Below are 26,485 nucleotides of genomic sequence, written 5' to 3' on the forward strand. Positions count from 1 at the left end.
TGAACCAACATGTAGTTATTATATGTTGAGAGACGGGGTTAGAGAAATCAAAAACCGATTTCAGTCTCTCCCATCACAGAATCCCCTAGGAGAAGGCGACACACCAAAGATGCCCGTTAATATAACCTACCGTATACCCCCAGAGAGTTGTAAATCACGTCTATTATTTCCGACTGGGAGCCGGTCAGTTAAGACCGGACGTGAATCGTCCAACTCGATGACAAAAGGTGTAGAGGGTTCAGGTAGAAAAACTCAAGGGGTAGGCAGGTGGTCTAAGCGGCCGCCCCAAATTAACTTACCGACCTTTTAGCAAACAGTTGTACTGTTTCGGGTATTTTCTCTTTGTTTTAATATTCGTTATTTTATTTCATCATTGGGCTAAGAGCACGTTGGCTTGCTTTTCGCTTAAGCCTGGAGGCGCCGGCCCCCCGGACTCCCCGGGCTCCCGGGCCGGGCGAGGAGGGGCTTCAGGGGCGGGCGGCGCGCGGTTTGGGCGCGCTCCTCCGGGGCGCGCGGGCAGGTGGGGCGTGGCGGGGGCGTGGAGAGCCCCGGCCCGCGGGCCGCCGCCCAACCCCGGGCCCGGCCCGGGAGGAGCGCGCCGCAGACGGTTATAAGAGGCCGGCTCGCAGGCGCCCCGCGCGCGCCCGCCCACCCCCCGCCCGGAGTCCGGGTCGCCGAGCGCGGGCCGAGGCGGGGCCGCAAGGTTGGCCCCCAAAGGGATGCTCTCGCCCGAGCGGCGAGACCAGCCCCGCTCGCCCCTCGCCGCCGCCGCGCCGCACCCGCCGACGGCCGCCGACATGGCTCTCTACTGCGGCGACAACTTCAGCGTGTACTCGCAGCCCGGCCTGCCCCCCGCCGCCGCCGCCGCCGCCGCCCCGGGCGCCCCCCCGGCCGCCAGGGCGCCCTACGGGCTGGCCGACTACGCCGCGCCGCCGGCCGCCGCCAACCCCTACCTGTGGCTCAACGGGCCGGGCGTGGGCGGGCCGCCCGCCGCCGCCGCCGCCGCATACCTGGGCGCCCTGCCGCCGCCGCCGCCGCCCCCGGGGCGCGGCCGGGCCCTTCCTGCAGCCGCCCACCGCCGCCAGCACCTTCGGCTGCGCGCAGCGGCCCTTCGCGCAACCCGCGCCCGCCGCGCCCGCCTCGCCCGCGGGGCCCGCCGCGCCCGGCGAGCTGGGCTGGCTGTCCATGGCCAGCCGCGAGGACCTGATGAAGATGGTGCGGCCGCCCTACTCGTACTCGGCGCTCATCGCCATGGCCATTCAGAGCGCGCCCGAGCGCAAGCTCACGCTCAGCCACATCTACCAGTTCGTGGCCGACAGCTTCCCCTTCTACCAGCGCAGCAAGGCCGGCTGGCAGAACTCCATCCGCCACAACCTGTCGCTCAACGACTGCTTCAAGAAGGTGCCTCGCGACGAGGACGACCCAGGTGAGGGCGGCCGCGCAGGTGCTTCCCGGCCGGCGGGAGGGCGGGGAGGCGGCGCACGGGCGAGGTGGGGGTCTGTGTGTGGCTGGCTTGAAGATCCACGCCGAGTCTTCTTATTCTAACCGGGGATGGGAGCTGATGGAGGAACAGCCACCTGAACCTCGTGTGATTAGTGCGAGGAGAAGCCAGAGGACAAAGAGAAGTATCAGAGGATCCTCGAGGGAGGACCTGGTGAGGGAGGAGCTCGTCCCTTCTCCCACACACACTTACACCCACACACCCACCCACGAACACACACGCAGAGGCTAGCCAGTTAGAGACAAAGGAAAAAGCCGATATCCTCAAGCAGAAAGCCAACCGTGGGTGGTGTTCATCAAGCCATTTGAAGGGAGGGTCAAGTTACGGGGAGATAGAGTGGCAATAAGAACTGGTGAACTCTCAGATAAGGAATAATTTAAAGGGATTCAGGTGAGCTGAGAATCCCATCACATTTCACAAAAGAGGTGGTGAGAGACCTAGAGGAACAGCTGTCCACAGATGCGCTGCCTCCTGCATCACGTTCGTAAGAGACAACCTGTGTCCTTCATGAAACAAGCACTGTGCCTACCTTGAGAGAGACGATGTGAGGATAGTGGCACAGGCATCATGAGACGGGGCCAGAGGGATCCGAGAACTTGAGCTGGGTCCTGCAAATCGTGGTTTTGGTACCCTAATAATTTAGAAATGTAAAAATGAAAACCCCAGATTTGCTTTGTTCTGATCTAAGCCCTGGGGTGAGGAGGGCTGGGGTACAGTGGGGTGTTAGTGGTTTCCCTCTTCCCTGGGAAGTGGAGGCGGAGGAGAAAAGCTCAAAAACGAGAAACAGAATCCTACTTGAGGTTTTCAGAAGGAGCCCAGGACGAGGGAGGTGGGGGCAGAGTTGTGATAGGAAAAAGAGAAGAGAAAGAAAACAGTTTCAGATGCACACTACAGAGATCCAGGATTTTATGTCAATTATGTAAATACCCTGGAGTATTCTTATCTGAAGTCATTCTAGAGCAGTGCTTTCCAATAAAAATACAGGACAAACTATATTGTAAATTTTCTAGTAGCCACATTAAAAAAGTAAAAAGAAACAGGTAAAATTACTTTTAATATTTTTTAAGTAACCCAAAACAGTATTTTAACATATAACAAATATAAAAATTATTAGTGAGATACTTTATTTTTTGGTACTGAGTCTTCAAAAACCTTTGTATGTTTTACACCACATCTCACTTGGTCTAGCCACTTTTCAAGTGCCCAGCAGCCACGTGTGCCTAGAGGTGACTTTTTGTGTGTGTGTGAGGAAGATCAGCCCTGAGCTAACATCCGATGCTGATCCTCCTCTTTTTTTGCCGAGGAAGATTGGCCCTGGGCTGACATCTGTGCCTATCTTCCTCTACTTTACATGGGACCCAGCCACAGCATGGCGTGACAACCTGCGAACCCTGGGCCACGAAAGCGGAGTGCGGACACTTAACCGCTTGCACCACCAGGCTGGCCCGGCCTCCAGGTGACTGTATTGGACAGGGCATGCAGTTCTAGAATATGCCTCTTCCCTATTTGGCCTCTAAATCACCTGAGATTATCATGTAAATTGTCGTGTATACTCCTCTGGACTTTCTAAAAAGTTCAGGGATCTATGGCTAGTGGCTCATCAAAGCACTTGGTATCCAGGTGGCACAATATAATTATCCTGATAGGTTTTATTATTTAATATTTATTATTTATTATTAAATCTATCTTGATCGATATTATTATTTAGATGGTAGTTGTATGAATAAATTTTATTCTGCAACTATTTGCAGAAAATGTGTCAGTAGAGATAATGGGTGTGAGGGAGTGGGTGCTAATTTGTGGAGGCAACTTAACAGTGGTTAGTTAAGAATGCTGAGTCCAGAGTCAGCCTGGTTAAATCCTGGCTCTGTCATTGCTAACTGGGAATATGGCAGGTTACTAACCAATCTGCACCTCAATTTCCCCATCTGAAAAATAGAGGCAGTAATATTGAGGAGTGGTGAGGAGTAACTGAAGCTATCCGTGTAAAGCACTCACTGCCAGATAAGTGCTTAACACTCCTTTCAGATGCCAAAGATTTTTACCAGAAGTAAAAAAGTGTTGGGAGACAAAATCCTCCAAGATGATAGATCTTTTTTACCTCAGCTGTGCTAGATGGAGGGAAATTTTCTAAGCAGGAGACTAGGTAGCATTGCATGCATTAAATGGGGCTCTGATCTCCGAGATTTGCCCAGTGGAGGAAAAGCTTAGAAGAGAGGCAGGGGCGCCTCCTGCCCAAGGTAAGCAGGGGAGGTAGACTCCGGTAGCTTCCTTATACCCCGAATATATGCCATCCAAGGCGTTGTTAAAACCATTGATTGCTCAGTAACAACTTTTGTTGTCATTTTTGTATGGCAAGGCAGAGGATTGGGTATTTGAGATTGCCTTTTTCCAGTGGGGTATTTTTGTAGGGGCGAGTATTGTACCCATTCAGCAAATAATAATGATGACAGATATTGTTTTTTCACTGCTTACTGTGTGCCAGCTACTATGCAGAGATATCATTTAACCCTCACAGCCAACCTATAAAGTGGGTACTGTTTTTATCTCTATTTTTATAAATAAACAGAGGCTTAAGTTTAAGTTGCGCCAGAATTCCATAATTTTGCAAGGGCACAATGTGGATCTAGAAGGGAGGGTGTTGGGTAATTATAAGAGCCTTGGGAATAGAGTTAGTTCCTAAGATTTCAGTAGCAGACACTACCCAGGAGGAGGTGGAAGTGGCCAGAACATCTTTGTTCTCCTTGAAGGTAAAGAATAAAATCTCTCCCAAAAGGATAAATTTAAACGGCAGAGTGGATTGAGCATCTTTGTCAGTGTTTAATGAGAGTCTGCCCTTCTTCTCCCAGAACTGAAGCTGAATACATGGCCATAAACTAGATCCTTCTCTGACTCGTCTTTCTTTCTCATCTCCGTAGGGAAAGGTAATTACTGGACCTTGGATCCAAACTGTGAGAAAATGTTTGACAACGGGAACTTCCGCCGGAAGCGAAAGCGCCGCTCTGAGGCCAGCAGCACCTCCACAGTGGCCGCAGGGACATCAAAATCAGAAGAAGGGCTTTCCTCAGGATTGGGGTCTGGAGTGGGTGGGAAGCCAGAAGGAGACAGCCCCTCCGCTTTGCTAAGGCCTCCCCAGTCCCCAGAGCCTCCAGAGGGCACCAAGAGTACTGCCTCCTCCCCAGGAGGGTCCATGCTCACCTCCACCCCGTGCCTCAATACCTTCTTCAGCAGCCTCAGCACCTTAAGTGTCAGCAGCAGTGGGAGCACCCAGCGAGCTCTCCCTGGCAGCCGCCACCTAGGGATCCAGGGGACCCAGCTGCCATCCAGCAGCACATTCCCCCCGAGCTCCATCTCGGAGGCCTCGCCAGACACCTTGCAGCTGAGTAACACCAGCACCAGCAATGGCGGCGGCAGCCAGAGGTCTTCCTATTACAGCCCCTTCCCTGCCAGCACCAGCGGGGGTCAAAGCAGCCCCTTCAGCAGCCCCTTCTACAACTTCAGCATGGTCAACAGCCTCATCTACCCCCGGGAGGGCTCTGAGGTATAGAGGCTGCTTCTCAGACTTGAATATGCACACCTGAGATCTTGTTAAAATACAGATTCCAAGGCAGTAGGTCTGGGGCAGGAACTGAGATTCTGCATTTCTCTGGAGCTCCCGAGTGATCCTGTGGTCCATTGACCACACTTGGAGTAGCATGGGTACAGTAGATAATACTTTCTACAACCCAGCAAGCTTTTACAGGTTTCTCTGGATAAGGGCCTCCCTGGAGAGAAATGCACCTCACTCTGCTCTGGGGTGGTACCTGTGAGCCCTGTGAGGGCAGGGACCGTGTTTTGTTCATCGCTGTACATCAGGGTTACAAGCTCAAATGTTTACCGGGGCTGGCTAGAAAATAAGCAAATGAAGTTATTGGGTAGGAAAAAGGTAGCAGTCGGCAGCTGAAGCAGAAGGGTGTGGTTGGGACTGAGCAGCTGAAAGCTGCGGTGGGCAGCTAGTTATCTCCTGCCTGGCAGCATTCAGATTTTTCTAGAAAGGTCAGATATCTGGATTTTACTGGAGACTTCCATTTGTATTCTTTGCCACAAATGAAAGTCTTAAAAATATTATAGTAGAAAACAGCACAAATCCCTGAGCTCTGTCCAGCTCACGAATCACCTCTGCTTGTGCTCAGTGTCTGGTACGTGGCAGTTACTAACAGCAGTAAAAGTGCCCAAGCAAGCCCTGTGTACAAGGCACTGTTCTAGACACTTGATATGTATTAACTCATGTAATCTTCACAACAACCTTGGGAGGTAGGTATTATTACAAGTCCTCATTTTCCATATGAGGGCAGTGAAACTCCAAGATGTTGGGTAACCACCCAAGGCCACACAGGTAGTGAGTCACGGAGCCAGGGTCAGGCCCAGGCAATCTGGTTCCAGAGCTGGTGCTTGTAAAGCTCTGTGTTCTAGTTCCTAAAGAACAAAGGTGCCCGCGTCCATAGGCAGACATAGTGTATGGGGGTAGGAATGAGCTGGATCTCATCTGACCAAAGATTCTGGTTGAAATAAATATCACCTGAGATGTTCCCCTGAGCAGTGAGGATGGACACCACCTCTGCCTTACTTCTGCTGCCATAGGCCTGAGATCTGGGGTGACCATTGTCCTAGTTAACTTGATGTCCTATCCCTTTTAGCATGTGTCCTGGATTTTTCATTTTTTTAACAAAGTATTGGGATTCTGTTAAAAATAGTTTTTGAATGGAATTTTTATAATTTTTAAAGGAACCATTGTGGTCAAAAATTTTTTTAAAAAATAATTTATTTTTGGTATTCCCTTTTACTTCTCAAGAGGTACCTTCATTTGAATAATTTTTATGGTCATCGTCCCAGTGCGCAGCAGAATGCACAGTACATGGCAGACATTCAGCCACTGTTTGAACTTATCCAAAAAGTATTAATTAAAATGCAGATAGTTGTTGATTTTATTGGATTTTATTGGAATAGTGTTGCGTTAAGATGAAGATAATGTCCTATTAATTGCCTTTGTACCATGTTGTTGGGTCTTTGATAGGAGCATTACTGGTTTGGGGTTTTAATTTTTTTAGAAAAAGAAACACAAGTGCATTGTGAAAAATTTCTAACTTTTCCTTGTGTATTCTTTCTTGAGACTCTCACAACATTACTCAAATTTTTATTTTGAAATATACACACAGAAAATTATTTTTTAAACAGTTTATTGAGGTATAAAAAACTGCCATTACTTTGTAAGTATTATGCAGAAAGACAACCAAAGAGACTACCTACCCCATATTGTGTGTACAAAACACCAGTTTCTATGGATATTTTTCTATGTGAAAAAATCATATGAACTTTTATAAATATTGTTTCTAATGCAATTTTATATTTGTAAATTAATTTATAATGTGAACTGGGACAAAACATTTTTTTCCCAAGAAAGTACACTGCATGCTGAGAATCACATGAAATAAACTTTAAGTGGGATGACTTTGGGCCACTTTTAGGCATTACTGGTTTTCTGTCTTCAGCTTTTTTTTCCTAACAGAATAGAGATGTAGGTGGCATGGCACCAAAGCCACGACAGGGACTTGGTACGTGTTGAGAGAGAGTGACTGATTTTTCATGGGATTTGTTCATTTGTTTCATTGTGAATGAAACAGTTACTCTTTGGGGAGGGTCTATAGGCACATGAGCGTTTTATTTATTTTTAACAAAGTAACGATTCTGTCATTTAGATTAAAGTGAATTTCAGTGCATCAGACGTCTTCTGTTGTGGAAGGAAACGGTGCTGTAAGGCCTCGAGAGCTAGCAGCTCTCTTCAGGTGGAGCTCTGGGTGTTGTGGTCCTCAGGGGGGCCAAAGGCTGCCCATCATTTCCAAGGAAATAGCTAGGACACTGTTGAACTTGGCCCCATCTAGAAGAAACCTGAAAGATGAGGTTTCTAGACTAAGGTCTCTCAGCATCAGCATATTGATATTTGGGGCTGGATAATTTGTTGTAGAGGTTGCAGTGGATATTTAACAGCATCCCTGGTCTACCTATTAGATGTCAGGAGTACTCCCCCTCTGCCCTGGCCATTTGTGACAACCAAAAGAATCTCCAGACATTGACAAACGTCCCCTTGGGGGCAAAATTAAGCCTCGTTGAGAACCACTGATCTAGACCAGTGCCCACAATTTGCCAGTGAGGAAACGGAGCCCCCTGACTCCCCCACACAAAGTCCTAGGTCCTAGGCTAGTAGTTGAGCCCTGAATGAATTCAGCCTTGGGCTTCTGGTACAGGACAGTTTCTGTCCTATGTGATGCCTTTTCTAAAGAAAATGAGTTGTGAGCAGGGGCAACCCAATACCTGAGGCGTTTCTGAGAACTTCGATCTACCAGTGTGCCTGTCACACGCTGGAGAGAGACTCCTCCGATATTTTAGTCACTCATTGTAGATTCTTATGGTAGCTTCCTTCTTGGCATCTAATTATTTCTATGAATAGAGACCTAGGCTGGGAATAATTTTGACCAAACAATAATAAACTATCTGGGTTATTAGTTTTTTTTTTTTTTTTGGCAAGGGCGTGGGGGACAGGCAGGAGGGTTTCCTGGGAAGAAAGACATATTAAAAGAACGTGATTAACCTGTATTTGGAAGTATCTAGATCCGGGTGGTTGATGGATGGCATTTATGAGAACAGAGGCGAAGAGAAGAATCTTCTGATCTGCACGACTGTGAAGGGCGGCAGGCAGCTCAGTCCTCACTACCAGGACTTAAGAAGCTGTGCTGTGGGCCAGTCTCCATCAGGGAGCTGCATCCTGCTGGGCGTGGGATTAAAGGGAAAGGGACAAGGGCCAATGCCTGTGATGTTGCCAGGTCAAAGTCTGCAGCAGCACTCCAACTGGCACCAGTTTCCTGCATCTGCAAAATTTTCTGCCTGGGAACCAGGTCAGAAATTGTGGATCTGAGCTAGACTTCACTTTCCATTGTTCAGGATAGTGCAGAGGAAAAGATGTGGCCCCATGGCATATAGTCAAGCGTCCTGCTTTCTCTGGGTTTTCCTGGGGACTAATGTCAAGTTGCAGCCCAGGCTGAGGCCACTGGCACAGCAGCTGCCTTCCGGCCTTCTAGGACCTAGTGTACCCTTCAGAGTAAGATGGGGCAAAGGAGAATTCAAAAAACTAACAAGCAGGTTTCAGGTTTCCTTCTGGATACTTTTAGATCCTTCATCCCATTCTTGAACTTACTGGGCAAAGGCAGCTGGGGGGCCTAGGGGCTTCAAAAACTGTGTGTCTGCACCCCGACTCCTCCCCCAGCCCCCGAGGGCACTTACAAGTCCCTCCTTGGCCATGAGGAAAGTCACAACCAGAGGAACCTCCCAAACTCTGCTCTTTTCCTCCCTGAGGCTTCCCAGAACTTGGACGGAGCCTGAATCCTCAGGGTCTAACTGGTTTTTGTTTTCTTGAGCTGCTTTAGTAGCTAAACCTTGAGGTTGTTCATGAAAAAGAAACCCCTGGAGTTTTCCTGAGGCAGGGATTTGCGGGTTTCGGGGTAGAGACCTGGCGGCCGACACCGCCTTGCCTTTTGTCATGGAAAGCAGTCAGCTGGGGCGTGGGGCTGAGTGGCTGGCACCACTGAAGAAAGAAGGAATTTCCTGTCAGATCTGAAAACAAAAAAGGTCAAAAAAGACCAGATACCTACTGAATTCCTCCCTGCTTTTTTATTCACGATGTCAGGGGATCATCACCAAAACCCTGGGAGGCCTGGAGAGCAGTCCTTTATTGTTTTAAAACAGGTAAACATTACAATAATAATAACGCACTTGTTAGGTGCCAGGCACTGTCCTAAAATATATATATTAAATATAAAATGGCTATATTAACCCTCCCAACAACTCTGTGAAGTAGATACTGTTGTTATTCTTTTTTTTTTTAAAGATTTTATTTATTTATTTTCCCCCCAAAGCCCCAGTAGATAGTTGTATGTCACAGCTGCACATCCTTCTAGTTGCTGTATGTGGGACGCGGCCTCAGCATGGCCGGAGAAGCAGTGCGTCAGTGCACGCCCAGGATCTGAACCTGAGCCGCCAGCAGCGGAGCGCACGCACTTAACCGCTAAGCCACGGGGCCGGCCCGATACTGTTGTTATTCATTCACCAATGAAAATATCGAGGACCACAGAGTTTGTATAACTGGGTGATGGTCAAAAATCTAAGTGGTTGCTGCTGGTAAGTGGTCAAACAGATTCAAAATCAGGCCATCTGATGTCAGAGCCCACCTGCCTTTAACCTACTATACTGCCTCTCCATTTTGAAGATGAGAAAGGAGAGGCACAGAGAGGTTAAGTGACTTGCCCAAGGCCACACAGCTTGTTGGTTGCAAATTTGGGCTTAGAGCCCAGACTCCTGCCCCACTGCCTCCCCTTCAGTGATGTTCCCTTCTGGCATTTCCTTTGCATGCTCCCTGAGGTTGGTTTTTATGTCTGGGGCTCTTTTTTGTGGCTACAGGAAGGTAAGCTGTGGGAAGGGAAGTCACTTTTCCTTGACATGTCCTCCTTTGCAGGATCAGCCAGCAGCCAGGTCAGAGGCCCAGATCTGGGGCTGTGAAGCTGCCAAAGGAAGCCAGATGTTGGAGATACTGGTTTGGAACCTTGCACTCATGGGAAATTTATCCACTGACTCAGCAAATCCCTTTGGGCATCAGGCCCTGTGCTGGGCATTGGGGATACGGAGCTAACTAAGACCCACTCAGACCCTTAGCAAGCATGGCAGAAGCCTGGAATAGATGTGCAGAGGGTGGGGAGGATCCGCAGGGTGGGGCCGAGCTTCCTCCACCTAGCTGCCAGCCTCCAGTGGCAGTGGTGGGGACAGAATGGTTTAATCTCCTGGGAGAGCAGCAGCCACGCCCCTGTCCCAGGCTGAGAGGCTGCAGCTCCATCGCTCCTCCTTAACCCCTTCCCTTTCCCGTGGCTCGTGCTAGGCGCAGATGAGAACCAGGACTATTCAAAGCGGTGGTGGTTCTGGATCGAAAGAAACAACCGCAGTCAAGTGGAGCTCTCTTCAAGGCCCCAGGGCCTTGGCGCGTGACTAGAGTCAGCCCTTGCAGCCCTAGGTGGGCGCCTTCCAGCACTCCTGGCTGCCCACTTTCAGCACCCACCCCTGGCGTGCAGAGAAGCTGACTTCTCCACACTGCACTTCAAAGGAGGTTCCAAGCTACAGTGTGTTGGAGTTTCTCCTCCCCAGTTTACCCTCTTGGAATGCATTAAGCAAACCACAGTGCAGGATCCTGCTGCTCCATGTTGGGATCAGAAGGCGGGACGTTAACAAGCATGAGGACCTCTTCTCCCTGTGACCTCCAAGGCTGCTGCCAACTGACCCCACTCCGTAACTGCTCACCTCCAACTCTGCACACCTGGGCCGACCCCACAGGCATTGTGACTGTGGCCCAGCATACAAACTCCCTAGGCCTCAGCCTCCTGGGAAAATGGATACAGCAGTATCTACTTCACAGGGCTGTTGAGAGGGTTAATATATCTATTTATACTGAATCTGTGTGTTTGCCTAACAGTACATCGAGACAGGCCTTGGCATCCACTCACAGAGCCTCCACTTGTCTTTCCTCAGAAAGCCTGATGTCAATATTATCCATTTGTTTGCCCAATAGCCTTGGAGGGTAAGTATTATTAGCCTCCTATTACAAAAAGGCAAAAACAGTCAAAACTTTGGCAAACAGCCGTCACTGGGGAGCCATGGAAGCCTCGCAAGGAAGAGAAGTTCAGTCATCAATTCCAGTGAGCCGGTGAGTCAGTTAATAAATGTACCAAACACCTACTGACTCTTGTTTTGTTTCCTCTGTTTTCCTCACACCCCATGTCCAAGCCCAAAGCAAGAACTGTTGGCTCTAGTATCCAAAATTGGTCTCCAGCCCATGACTTCTCACCAGTTGACCTGCCATTACTGCATCTCTCGCCTGGGGGGCCACAGCAGCCTCCTAACTGGCCTCCCAGCCTCAACTCCTGGCTCCCTACCGTTCACGTTGCATTCATGTTCCCAGCTCATTCTCTACTTGGAAGCCAGAGGAATCTTTTCAACAATAGGTACGATTATATTGCTCTCCTACTTAGAACCTTTTGGTAACTTCTATTACTAGCGAGCTCCAAAGTTCTTCCACGGCCCTGCATGAACCAGCCCCTTCCCCTCTCCTCCCACAAACCCCCTTTACTTGGCTCCAGCCACTCAGCGCTTTGCAACCCCTCACATATTCCAAACTCGTCTGTTTTAGGGCCTCTGCAGTTACGCCTTCTGCCACGAGAGCTCAGTTCCCCAGATCTTCTCAGGCTTCCGCTCACGGGCCCGTCTCCGGAGCAGCTGTCCCTGAGCATCCGATCCCTCCTCACTTCTACAACTCCCCTCAGGCTGCCTTTCTGTTCTCCCCACCTTAACCAAATCACTGATTTAAAAATAAAACAAAGACGTTATGATAATAGGGTAATATCTGGGGATGAGAGGTGAGCAGCGGAGCAGGAACCAGAGTGGGGATCATGGTGTGGTTCACTTAGCTGCACTCTCAGGTGACCCCATTCATATCTATCTCCTCCTATTTCAAAAAGAAGTAATTGTCATATTGATCTTAAGAGAAAGGGACATTGTTCCTCCTCCCTGTATGGGGAAACCGAGGCACAGAGCCTACACTTTCCCGAGACTTTTATTTATGATATACCTCACTTGCCTGACTGTGGCATCACTCTGGACATAAAATAGAAAAAGTTATCTTTCTCCTTCAGTTTTAAATGGGCAAAACCCCAAGAATTTTGGCTATGTTTAGCCTGGATTTAGAACTCAGCCGTCCCCCGTTTCTCCAACACCACTTACCCCTTCCACGTTCATACCTCCCCTGCATTCTCCTGGAGCCAAGCATCTCAGCCAAACACCTGGAGCCTTTGATCATCCACCCATCAGCTGCCCCAGCACTCGTTTTAGCCAGAAGACTTTCAAGTTCTCCCCCTCGACTAGGTTTGGGAAAGGAAAAAAACACCCATAGCAGCTGTTGCACCGCACCTTGCTTTGCATACCGGTGGTAAGAGCCAAAGCATTGCTACTGCAGCGGACCTGTAAAAACCTTCCTTCGAAAGGATTAACTGCCGTGCAGCCAATGATGGCTGCCACACATCACAGCAATGTCAGCCACAGACCCCTCCTCCTCCACTGCCTGCTCAGGTGTGGGCCTGATGTCCTGCTATATCTACGTTGCTTGATTCAGGAACTACTGAGAACGTACACCTCCTACCATCACAGGATCATTGCCGTTGCTAAAGTAGTAGTGGGGCTGGCACTTGTGCGGCAATAATCCTCCTTTCCAGCATCTTATGTGCTAAGATTCCTCTGAAAGGGCAGCATCATGATTCATTCTGATGCTTCCAAATGTGGTGCCCCTTCATTTATTCAGTGATTTTTACTAACCACTGTCTATACCTACTAGGAGACACAGCTAGAATCGAGGACCGTGTAGGGATGGTGCTTACACTCTAGTTGAGGAGAAGAAGCAAAGAGAGGATAACAGCAGGGTGACAGTGCTTTGATGGGAGAAGTGTAGGGTGCAGAGGGAATCCCTGGGAGAGGCCCCAACCCTGACCTGAGTGGGAGGTGGTGAGAGGAAGAGGGCAGGGAGGGAGGGAACAGGTTTTGGGGGAGGAGGGGAAGCAGAGCGAAGGCCTGGTGGCAGAATCTACAGTCTGATAATACCCATCAATAGAATAGGATTGGGCAGAAGTGAACAGAACAGAAATGAATCAAATTTCATTTAAAGAATGAAATTTGTATTTCAAATAGAGTTCTTTGTGGAACATCTTTTGGAAGGACAAGATCTTCTAAGAGAGATGCCTGTGGAAGCTACTGTAGAAATACAAGCAAGAGGCGATGGGAGTCTGAAGCAGGGTAGGGGTAATGGGGAAGAAAAAAACAGAAGGTCTGAGAGACATTTAGGAGGTAGGGAGAGGCAAACTTTGTGATTTCCTGAAAGCAGTGGTTGAGGGAGAAGGAAGACCCCCAAGATGACTGTTGGGGTTCTGCCTGAAGTAATGGGGTAAAGGGTGGTGCCGTTCACCACATAAGGACACTCCAGAAGAAGAAGAACTGTCTGTGGATCACCTGGGAAGACCTTTCCAGCGGGAGCTGGAGTCTGTAGAGTGAGATTGGAAGGGAGGACCAGGCTGGCTATGCAAACCTGGGAGGAATCAGAATGGGGATGGGAGAGTTAAGTTAAGCACTCAGCAGCTGCTTTGTGCAAGGCCCTGTGTTATGGGCTGGAGACACAGCGGTGAGTGAAACAGACTTCCTCCCCTCTCTCTTGGAGTTTATACTCTAGTGGAGGAGACAGACATCGAGAAAAGCATCTCATTAGTGAATATGTGATTACAAAGTGGCCTGAGTGCTGTGAAGGGGCAGGGCAGGGTTCTGTGAGTGCATAAAGAGAAGGACAGCAGCCTGGGGAACCAGAAAAGTTTTCCCTGAGGGCATGACGCTTCAATGGAGATCTGAAATGTGGGCAGGTATGGACCAAGTGAGAGGAAGGAAAGTGCATTCCAGACAGAGGGAGCAGAACCTGCAAAGTCCCTGTGGCCAGAGATGCCCCAGGATGCTAGAGGGGCTGACTGGGGTGCAGAGGGCTGAGACACATGGAGCAGTCTGGTGGGACATAATCAGATTTGCATTGTGAATGTTTGGGCGAGGTAGTGGAGTCTTCAGGAATGAGGTGGACAAGAGTGGGGCATTATTGCAGTTGATCAGCAAATGACTTGGATTAAGATAGTGACAACAGAGAGACATGGATTCTTTTGAAAGGTATCAAAGAAGTCAAATCAACAAGACTGTGAGGCATTGGATATAGAGGTGTAAGAGAAGAAGGTATAAGGATGATAGCCTGGGAAACTGGCTAGTAGGGGTGCCATTTCTGAGATGAGGAAAATTGAAAGAAGATCAGTTGTTATTTGGTGTAGGGGCAGGCGGGAGGGTCATAAATTTGGTCTTAGATACATTGAGTTGAGGTGCCTCTGAGACATTCAAGTGGGAATATAGATGATTCTGGAGCTCAGAGGAGAAGCCGAAGCTGGAAATTTAAATTGGGTCATTGGTGTGGAAATATTAATTGAGAGGCTTCTGGTTTCTGACATGCAAAGAGCTTGGAAGTTATCACTTCCATGCTCACAATAAGAAAAAGCTGAGCAAACTGAACATCAACAACTTTTCTTAGATTCCTCAGAGAATTTAGGTCAAACCACTGCCTCACAAAATGGAAAGAGGGATGGATACTGAGAATCACAGTTCACTGGAAGCAAAGTTTACTCCTGCCACTGGAGCCAGTACTGGTAGGAAAACTTAAAATGTAATTGACAAATTGCTGGAAGACGAGGGTGGACAAGCTTGGGAGTTAAAAACTCTAGGGGCCCAGTCTTGAGAAGTCCCCATACTTTCCTGAGTTTTACCTCTAAGAACTCTTCTCAGAGAGAAGATTGGAGAAAAAATTCTCTCATGCTCTGATGGGGGAAGGAAAAAGTAATCATTTAGAAATAAGCCAGAGTATTCTGTTCTCCAAACAATGGCCCACCCTATTTATTTCATCAAATCATAACTGACTGGGGGAAAGGAAATGCCCAACTTCAACCCCCTCTAGTCTTCCTGCCTCACCTAAAGGAAAAAACAAAAAAGCTGAGAAATACTTGTGAAGGTCACAGGCCAAGAGCACAGCCTCAGTATAAGACCAAGATCAAATCACAGACTGTGGAAAGCTTCCCCTAACCCCACACCCTACTACCACATCAATCAGGCTCTTGTATAATAACAGTGGATTATAGCTAAAAGAACTGTAAGGCTCAGATTCTATTTTAAGAAGGAGTCCTAGGGAAACCCTAAGACAAAAGGGGATGCACAAATGAGGACATTAGGGGACATGCACGTTAACCTCTGACACATGCAGCTACAGCAAACGGTAAACACAGCCTAACTCTTAGTCAAATAAACATAAACTCTCAGACTAAAGGCCTATCCTCCTTAGTTCCTTTAACCCAATGCACCATGTCTGGCTTTCAACAAAAAAATTACAAGCCGTGGTAGCAGGCAAAAAACATGATTTGAAGAGACAAGGTAAGCATCAGAACCAGACTGATGGCAGGGATGTTGGAATTATTAGACTAGGGATTTAAAATAACTGTGATTAATATGCTAAAGGCTCTAATGGAAAGAGGGCACACCATGTAAGAAGAGATGAATAATACAAGCAGAGAGATGGAAACACTAAGAAAGAATCAAAAGGAAATGCTACAAATCAAAAACACTATAACAGAAACATAGAATGCTTTTGATGGGTTCATCAGAGCCCAGACCAGACTAGACCAGACACAGACAAGGAAAGAATCAGTGAGCTTGAATATATGTCAATAGAAACTTCTAAAACTAAAATGCAAAGAGAAAAAAGGATGAAAAAGACAGAACAGGTTATCCAAGAACTGTGGGACAATTACAAAAGGTGAAACATACATATAATGGGAATACCAGAAAGAAAAAGTGAGAAAAGAACGGAAGAAATATTTGAAGTAACAATGGCTGAAAAGTTTTCAAAATTAATGAAATATTAATTGCGGCAGTAGATGCAGATGAAATCCCTTAGCAAGTAGAGTGTGAAATGAGGAGAAGAGAGAGTATCAGAGCTGTCTTGAGGACTTCCATGACTTACTGCCACAGTAGAAGAGGATGACTCCACCAAAGAGGCACAGAATGAGTGAATAGTGAGGAAGATAAGGAGATGGATGTGTCCCAGAAGCCAAGGAAAGTGGATGTAAACAGAGAAGGGATGGTCAGTTAATGGCCAATGCTTCAAATAGAGCACTATATTTTTAATTTTATTTTTAAAAGAGAATGCCAAATTATTTCCTAAAAATTTGCAAGCCATCTATGTAAGTGCCTATATCCCCTCATCAATAATAGATGATATAAATGTTCCTTATGTTTGTCAATCTTAAGTGGCTGGTTAGAAGATAAACACATATAAATTAATATCTTTCTTTTACAATTCCCATGAATGGTTATAAAAAGAAATGAGAAAAAAAATCCCATTCAGATTCCAGTTAAATATGCCTAATTGAATGGAGATTTGTCTTTCTTCCTTTGAAATATCACTAAAATGAGTAAAGAATTTAAAAAGGCAGAAGACAATGGGAGAGAGGAGATAGCAAGCAGACAAGAGTATATAACATAGTACTATTTCTGTGAAAAAAAGTGGTGGGGAGGAGGAAGAATGGGTGTGTTTTTGTTTATAAATGCATAAAATATTCCTGGTAGCAACAAAAGAAGCTGGTTATATGAAAATCCTGGAGAAGACAGTGGGGGAGGGGTGCTGGTGAAGGAGAGGGAGGGACATCTCAGTGCACAGCCTTTTGTACTTTTGAACTTTGAACCATGTATAAGTTTGTTCAAAAATAAATTACTACAATTTAAATTTAAAAAAATATTCCAGGGCCCACCCCGTGGCTTAGTGGTTGAGTGTGCGCGCTCCACTGCTGGCGGCCCAGGTTCGGATCCAGGGCACGCACCAACGCACCGCTTCTCCGGCCATGCTGAGGCCACGTCCCACATACAGCAACTAGAAGGATGTGCAACTATGACATACAACTATCTACTGGGGCTTTGGGGGAAAAAAATAAATAAATAAAATTAAAAAAAAAAATTCCAAAAGGAGAGGTAGTCATTAAACAAATAATTGTATAAATAACTATAATTCCAAGAAGGAAGTATTCAGGGTATTGTGATAGATTCAACAAGGGAATAGCTCAAGGTCTGGGGAGTCACTGAAGACCATCAGTCTTCATCTAGAGGCTGAGCTGGCCAAACAGATAAGGAGAAGGCATCCCAGACAGAAGATAGAGCATGGGCAGGGTGTCAACGGGAGAAGGAATAGGGAGCAGCTCAAGGGGACTCAGGTTTCTTGAGTGAGGTGGAGAGTGGGAAAGCAGAGGGAGGACGGCTGGAGAGAAGGGCAGACTGCATGCAGCACTGTCAGCCATGAGGAGGATTTTGAACACTGTTCTGCAAACATTGGGAAGCCATCCAAAGGTTTTGAGCAGGGGAGTGGCATGACTAGATTTCCATGTTAACAAGACCCATATTCAGGCTGCAGTATGGAGACCCAGTAAGAGAATTCAATAAAGTGGCTGGTTATGAAATAAATGTGGAAAACATATTTTCTTGCCATATCAGTATTAACAAGGTAGAAAAGGAAACTGAAAAAAAAAAAAAAAAACCCACACAATGGCAACCAAAGCTTTAAAATAGGAGAAAACAGAAGATAAATCAAAGAAATAATAGAAGAAATGTTTCCAGAGGTTAAAACAAGATTTCAGTCTTTTTAGTTTTCATCATCTGTCATTTTATTATTTCTTTTTACAATTAATTTATTGATATTTATAATCAATAAAGAGCCCACCCAGTTTCAAGAAGGACTTTTGAGAGAAAGACCTACACGTGGGCCTTCTGGTAAAACTCCAGAACTCCAAGGCTAATATCTATTAAGGAAGGAGAATCAGATGGGCAGCAGACTTCTCCTCAGCGGCACTGGATCCTCTGAGGGCTTCTTGTTGATAAACAAGACAGAGTGACTCCAGCGAACTTAGGCAAAAAAGGAATTTATTAGGAAGGCATGCAGTAGCTCACAGAAACAAAGAACTGGGTCTTGTCAGGGAGGGAATCACATCAGCTCTGAGAGTCTTAGCAGCATGTCTCCTCCGGGACCCTTTCTTGGCATGAAGGAGCTGCAGCCATGTAGAGTTTCTATGTCACTGCATAAGATGCAAATTCTGGGGAGAAACTTTCTGGTTGACTCCTGGGCTGGGAGCAGGATGGGACACGTTAAGAATACAGTTACTAGAATAGTGGGGATGGATTTTACAGGCAAGTAACACACGAATTCATCTAGTCAACACATGTTTATTGAGTCCTCCTATGTGCCAGGCACTGTTCTGGGCATTGGAAATAACCAGTGAACAAACCAGACTGAGTTCCTGTTCTCACGGAGCGTACATTCTGGTGGGGGAGCTGACAGATAAGGGAAGCTTCACAACCTCTTATCTCCAGTGATGAAGTTGAAAAAGCTCTGAAAACCTCAAGTTTGTGTGTGTTTATGTGGGTTTGATGTAAACTGATTTGGCAGAAAATGAATGACCTGAATGAATGCAAAACAATTTGAGCATTTATCTATCCCAAGTAATGAGAATAGCCACACATTTGACAACAGAAATATTAATAGATGTGATTACAAGGATGCTGCGCCTGAACCACTGGTGGTGTTAATATACAGCGTATGCACCCTATTCCTTTCTAAAATTTGAGAAATTCAGGATTACAAAACACATTTGGTCTCAAAGACTTTGATAAGGAATTGTGGCTCTTTTGAATAAGTGAGTGTTCTGTAGGTACATATGGTGGTAGGTGCTCTGGACAGGCCCCCACAGGGCACAGCCTAGAGGACTGTAGTTGTGCTCAAGGGAAAGTGCATTGGTTTATATGTGAATCAGGGGCCTGGACTTGTCTACACTCTTGGTTCTGGCTATGCAAACAGGGAAAGCAGAAGAAGGAGGCCAGTGGGTGCTGAGAATGGAGGTGTGGGGAGGATGTTTCCATTTTATATGGGGTGGTCAGGGAAGACCTCACTGATGAGATGATGATTTGAGCAGTGAGACCTGAAGGGGGCAAGGGAGAAATTCATGCAGATATCTGGGAGAACAGCATTTCTGGCAGCAGGCAGAGAAGTGCAAAGACGTGAGATGGAAGCTACCGGGTGGAGACAGGTGAGCCCCTGGAAGGGATGAGCTCTGAAAGGCAGTGAGGGAGGACATATGGTGTAAAGTCTCATCAGCTACTGTAAGGTGAGACGTGACAATAGGATGTTTCTTAACAGGAGAGAGAGAGGATCTGACCAGAGCTTTAGAAGAATAAATCAGGCTTAAGAGGTTTCTGTTGAAAATGGGCCGTAGGGAGTCAGGGCTGAAATAGGGGAATCAGTTAGGAGGCTGTTGGGAGATGGTGGTGGTTTGGATCAGGCTGGTAGCAGTGTAAGGGGAAAGCAGTATATATCCAGCAGATTCTGGATATATTGTGAAGGAAGAACTGATATAACTTGCTGATGCATTGGAAATGGGACATGAGAGAAAGATGGGACTCTTTGGGTCATTAACTGAAAGCAGGATATACGAGTAAGACTGGTGGAGGAAGTGTTGGAGATTTAAGCAGAGAGGGGATAAGATGGGATCAGAAAATGTACAGTGCCCAACAAAAGTGAGAGTCCAGATCATTTGGGATGCTGGAGAAATCTTGGACTTCTTGATCTCGGTAAAGGGACAGAGGGCATAATAGGACCAGTCCTTGTGGCTTCCAAGGCAGATTCTGGTGGTGAGGCCATGAGTGCCGGGGGTGGGGAGAGGAAGAAGTAGTACCCTTGCCCTCAAACAGTGTTTTTGTTATTTTATAAGGACAATATGTGTTTAGATTCACCTGAGTGTTAATTGCTTTCTTCGCTCACCATCTTTCCTTGCATTTCTTCAAAGATATTTTCCTTTGTGCTGAAGTAAATCATATAGATGTTCTTTTAGTGAAGTTCTCTTGGCCATGCACTCCCTTAGTTTTTATTTACATAGAAATGCTTCATTTTGCCCTTGTATTTGAAAGACAATATGTTTTCAGGACACAGAAGTCTAGGTTGGCATTTGCTTCTCTCAACCTTTTAAAGATATTATTCCATATCTTCTGGCTTCTGTTTTCAGCTGTCTGAACAATTGTTATTCTTTTGGAAAGTATCTGTCTTCTCTCTCTGGCTGCTTGTAAGATGTTCTCTTTGCTTAGGTGTTCTACAATTTCACAAAAATATGTGTAGATGTAGGTTTGTTTTTGTTTACCCTGCTTTATATATGTTGTCCTCCTTGTATCTGTGGATTCTTGCCTTTTATCTGTTCTGGAAAATTCACAGCCATTATCTTTTTAAATATTGCTTCTCTTTTATTCCGTCTATTTTCTGTTTCTGGGACTATGATTAAATGTATATCACATTTTTCATTCTACATATTTAACCTGTCTATGATATGTTTCACTGCCCTGTCTCTCTGAGTTGCATCTTCCATAATATTATGAGCTCTACCTTCCAGGTCACTAATTCTCTCTTCATTTCTGCCCAGACTTTAACTTTTTCACTATTGATTTTTAAATTTGAACAATTTTTCATTTCAAAAAGTTCTATTTGTTTTTTTTTCAAATCTACCTTGGCATTTCAGATAGTCTCTTATGGCTTGCTTAGCTTTACAATCCCATCTTTTATTTCATAAACGTGTTGTACATATTTTATATTCTATATCTAATAATTCCAATATCCGAAATCTTTAGCAGTCTAACTGTATTGATTGTTTCACCTTACTCTCACTCATTATGACTTGTGTCTGTATGTGTCAGTTGCCTTTACTCATGTGAATAGAAGCAATTGAATAAAAGGAAGCATATGAGTAAAAGTGAAATCATATTTGGTTGATCTTAATCTGTGGAATTCTTGCTTTCCTCCAAATAGGATTTATGTGAGTTTCTGCTACGCGGTGGGGGTGCTTTCAACACAAGAGCATTTTCACCCTTTTTGAGGGTCCCAGCTTGCTTCAGGACTCCCTGCATCCAGCACCCCCCCCCCCCCCGCTGAGAGCTGTAGCTGAGCGCCTTTATAACATGCAGTGCCAATTTCCCTGCATCCAGCACCCCCACCGCTGAGAGCTGTAGCTGAGCGCCTTTATAACATGCAGTGCCAATTTCCTGCATCCAGCACCCCCGCTGAGAGCTGTAGCTGAGCGCCTGTATAACATGCAGTGCCAATTTCCCTGCATCCAGCACCCCCCCCGCTGAGAGCTGTAGCTGAGCGCCTTTATAACATGCAGTGCCAATTTCCCTGCATCCAGCACCCCCCCGCTGAGAGCTGTAGCTGAGCGCCTGTATAACATGCAGTGCCAATTTCCCTGCATCCAGCACCCCCCCCGCTGAGAGCTGTAGCTGAGCGCCTTTATAACATGCAGTGCCAATTTCCATATTTGCCCTCAGATCAAATTCCTCTTTCACACTTGCTTGCCTACTGCTCCCTCACTTGGTTTCAGTTCATCTTTCTGTTTGTTTTTTTAACTTTTTTTTTTTGACATGATTTCATATGTACAGAAGAGGTAAAAGAATACTACAAAAGACTCCCATATACTCTTCACCCAGATTCCCCAATTAACATTTTACCACTGTTGTGCACTCTCTTCCTCTCACTTTCTCTCTCTCTCATATAATATCTAATATCTAATATATATTAAGTATACAATATATACTACATTATATCACATATATATATAATTTTTTCTGAATCATTGAAAGTTGCAGACATGATTTCCCATTACCCATAGATACTTTAGTATGTATATTTTCCCAGAATAAAGCTACTCTGTTACATAATCACAGCACAAACACAAAAAAACAGGAAATTAATATTGACAAAATGCTACATCTAATCCACAGACTCTTCAAATTTTGCTAATTGTCTCAATAATATCCTTTATAAATACCATTTTCTTTCTGGTCCAGGATCACATATAATATTTAGTTGTTGTGTCTTTTAAGTCTTCATCAATTTGGAACAGTTCTTCAGTTTTTCCATGGCTTTCATGACTGACATTATTGAGCAGTACAGGCCAGTTATTTTGCAGAATGTCTTTCACTTTGTATTTGTCTTATGGTTTCTTCACGACTATATTCAGGCTATGTATTTCTGATAAGAATACCACAGAAGTGCTGCTGTTCTTAGTGCATCACATCAGGAGGCAAGTGATATCATTTGTGCTACTATTGGTGATGCTGACTTTTTTTTTTTTTTTTGGTGAGGAAGGCCCTGAGCTAACATCTGTTGCCAATCTTCTTCTTTTTGCTTGAGGAAGATTGTCCCTGAGGTAACATCTGTGCCAGTCTTCCTCTATTTTGTATGTGGGTCACTGCCACAGCATGGCTTGAGAAACAGGGTATAGGTCCATATCCGGGATCCAAACACATGAACCCCAGGCCGCCAAAGTGGAGCATGTGAACTTAACCACTACACCACCAGGCCAGCCTCTGATGTTGACTTTTATCACTTAGTTAAGATGGTGCCGTGGACTCAATTGTGTCCCTCCCAAAATTCTGTATGTTGAAGCCCTCATCCCTGATGTGATGCTATTTGGAAATGGGGCCTTTGGGAAGATAATTAGGTTTAGGTGAGGATTGGGATTAGCACCCTTACAGGAAGAGACACCCAGAAAGCTTACTCTCTCTGCCATGTGAGGACATGGCAAGAAGGCAGCTGTCTGCAAGCCAGAAAGAGAGCTCTCACCAGAAATCAACCAGGTTGGCACCCTGATCTTGGACTTCCAGGCTCCAGAACTGTAAGAAAATTAATTTCTGTTGTTTAAGCCACCAGTGTATGTCATTTTGTTATGGCAGCCTGAACTGACTAATACAGCTGGTATCTTTCAGGTTTCTTCACTATAATTTGTAAGTAATTTTACTTGTAAATTGGTAAGACATTGACAAGTATTTCGTAGGCAGCTACCTTGAGACTAAATGTCCTGTTCCTCATCAGACTTTACTCACTAGCAACAACACTATTTGCTCTTACTTGCCTCCTCTCCTCTCCTCCTCCCTCTCTCCCTCCATCTGTCCCTCCCTCCCAACCGTTCTTCCTTCCTTTCTCCCTTCCTTCCATCTTTTCTCCCTTCCTTCCTTCCTTCCCTGAGATCTCAAAATGAACAACTGACTGTCTCAGCTCCCAGTTCAGTCAGAATTATTATTGTGTCCCTTTGACATGAGCAATCCTTCCTTGTCCTAAATCAGCAGAGCTCAGATCTTTTGGAATGGGAAGGAAACAGTTGTTGAATCTCTCATTTGGTGCAGTATGAGAGGTGTGGTCCCCCCAAGCTCCACCTCTTTGTTCTCTGGCTATTGTATTTTTTCTTTTTTTTTTTTTTGTGAGAAGATCAGCCCTGAGCTAACATCCGTGCTAATCCTCCTCTTTTTTTTGCTGAGGAAGATCGGCTCTGAGCTAACATCTATTGCCAATCCTCCTCCTTTTTTTTTTCCCCCAAAGCCCCAGTAGATAGTTGTAAGTCATAGTTGCACATCCTTCTAGTTGCTGTATGTGGGACGCGGCCTCAGCGTGGCCGGAGAAGCGGTGCATAGGTGCGTGCCCTGGATCTGAACCCAGGTGCCAGTAGCGGAGCACGCACACTTAACTGCCAAGCCATGGGGCCGGCCCCCTGTGTTTTTTCTTTGGGAGAAAAAGCATCATTACTTTGCTGGTTCATAGCATTTGCTACATCCGCTAAGATAGCAGATAGCAACCCTACACGGTTTTGAAGATTTATTTTCTGCTTCCTCCCATATGTATATCTTATAAAAACATGTATGGATAGCTACTTCTTGTTTTCCATTCACTAATGGAGAGTATTAGCATGATGTTCTGTGAGATGGTACAATGGTAAAGTCACCAGCAGATAGATCTTGTGGCATGCACTTAGGGAGTTAGCATGTACTCTAAGCAGAGTTGGAAAGGTCTGTAGCTACCCTGCCTGATGAAAGGAAACCACCTCTAATTTTCTGTTTACTAAATGAAGAAAAATAAAGCAGTGTCCAATAAGTACTTCCATATCAGATACCGAAGGCTGTACTGATTTTCTCTAGCAAAGAGAAATCTAGAATAGTAACTGCTATTAGAGTTATTACCAGATTAAGTTTATACTAACATGTTGCTATTATCCAAGCCTTTCATTTTTTTTTTTTTTTTTGTGAGGAAGATCAGCCCTGAGCTAACATCTGATGCCAATCCTCCTCTTTTTGCTGAGGAAGCTTGGCCCTGAGCTAACATCCGTGCCCATCTTCCTCCACTTTATATGGGACGCCGCCACAGCATGGCTCGACAAGCAGTGCATCGGTGCACGCCAGGGATCGGAACTGGCGAACCCGGGCCACCACAACGGAGCGCGCGCACTTAACCGCTTGAGCCACCGGGCCGGCCCCAAAGCCTTTCATTTTTTATACCTGCCTAACTGGAAAACTAAGTGGAAATATGAAAGGAATGATCAAATTGCATCTTTCATGTGCCAAAGCTTTCTGATATCACAATATTACTTAGTGTGAGTTAGAATTGAATCCAGGTTTGCATGAGTCTACCTAGTAAATTATTGCAGCCTCAGCCAGTTGTTCAAGCTAACACATTGAATGAAAATTCATTTATAATTAAGTCCTTATCAGTGAAGTAAGCCTAATCTAAAATTATGTTCTGCCCAGAAAATAAGATCCTACAATGTTCCCCACTAAAAAAATAACATAAATTAATAAATTCCTGCATATTAAATACTATATAATCATACATAATTAAATCTTGAAGAAAGGGAAAAATTTCTAGGAATATATCAATTAATTTTTTATTTATTTTTTCCCCCAAGGCCCCAGTAGACAGTTGTGCGTCATAGCTGCACATCCTTCTAGTTGCTGTATGTGGGACGTGGCCTCAGCATGGCTGGAGAAGCGGTGCGTCGGTGCGCGCCTGGGATCCGAACCCTGGCCGCCAGTAGCGGAGAGCGTGCACTTAACCACTAAGCCACGGGGCCAGCCCTAGGAATATATCAATTAATAAAACTGACACAGCAGAGGTTGAAGCCCTGAACAGATCAATAACCATAGAAGAAATTCGAATAGTACTAAAAAATCTACACCTAAGAAAGGCACTAGGCCAAGATAGATTTATAAGTAAGCTCTACCAATGTTTCAAAGGCTATATTATCCTAATGTTACTTTTAGACATGTACAAGTATGAAAACTTACTAATTTGTTCTATGAAGCCAGCAAAATCCTGTTACTTCTCAAACTGGATAGCTCTCCAAAAGAAAATAGTAGACAAATTTCACTTATAAATCGACGCCAATATATACAAAAGTCTGTTGGGAGACAGACTCTATGTTTCTACATGTCTTGCAGCCAGAGGTACCAGCTTCTGTTTTGTTCTGGACTATATTTTCAAGGATGTTTGTATAATGAACAACCTTGAAAGATAGTGATAGAACCTCCGTCTGGAATAGAAGCCAGGTTTGCTTACTGTCTAGTATAATAAAAATAACATGTCCTTCTAGTAACTTTGCTTACTTCCCTTTAAAAAAGATTCAGGGTCCCTAAGCTTGGAGTTCCTCAGCTGTGCTGCGAGCCTGCTACATGTATAGTATCCACTCATGTTGTCCATGAGTAGGGGGCAAGAGAAACCAACCGGAACATGATGCTTATGCTGTTTGCTGTGCTGGGAGTAATAAAGTCCTTTGTTTCTGACCCTGGAGTCTTGTGTATTCTGTCAGCATATGTGACACTATGGCAGGCTAACTTGTTAGCTTGCAAGCAAGGAAAAAATCTCAGACTCTTTACATTTCTCAATAGTCTTAAACTATTATCAGGTTGAATTTTGTAATGTATTAAAAGATCATATATCATGGCAGAATAGGGTTTATTCTAGTTATTCAAAGATGATTCATCATCAGAAAATCTGTTAATGTAACTGATTATATTAAAGGATCAATAAAATGAAGCATATGCTGAAAAATCTTTTGTTCAAATTTGCCACCTATTTTATATTAAAACTAAATAAAACAATGAACATCAATAAAACGATTTCTTACAGAGCTAGGAATAGAAGGAACATTCCTTAATTTAAGAAAATATTTTTACCAGGAACCAACAACAATGCTCTAAAAGCATTTCCATTAAAGACAGGAATGAGGCAAAATTTTACACTATTACCTACACTATTCAACATTGAACTGGAGTTAACTAGTCAGTAAGAATAATAAACAGGAGGCATAAATATTGAAATAAGAGAGAGAGAGAGATTTGCTGTTTTGGTAGTGGGCAATATTATCCTCTAAAAAATACAAAAGAATGATGTAA

The 26,485-nt window shown here is 45.3% G+C and overlaps 1 protein-coding gene across 1 annotated transcript; it reads left to right on the forward strand.

Annotated features, from left to right (window-relative positions):
• The first annotated feature begins 670 nt into the window (after positions 1-670).
• On the forward strand, positions 671-7,008 carry FOXI3 (forkhead box I3). The gene is given in 3 exon segments (XM_004437252.3): positions 671-1,042; positions 1,044-1,426; positions 4,420-7,008. Coding segments are annotated over 3 exon segments (1,335 nt in total). The 5' UTR covers positions 671-719; the 3' UTR covers positions 5,049-7,008.
• Positions 7,009-26,485: the final 19,477 nt, after the last annotated feature.

This window comes from Ceratotherium simum, chromosome 11 (genome assembly GCF_057802395.1).
Source record: "Ceratotherium simum simum isolate JZ-2026a chromosome 11, ASM5780239v1, whole genome shotgun sequence".
NCBI lineage: Eukaryota > Metazoa > Chordata > Mammalia > Perissodactyla > Rhinocerotidae > Ceratotherium > Ceratotherium simum.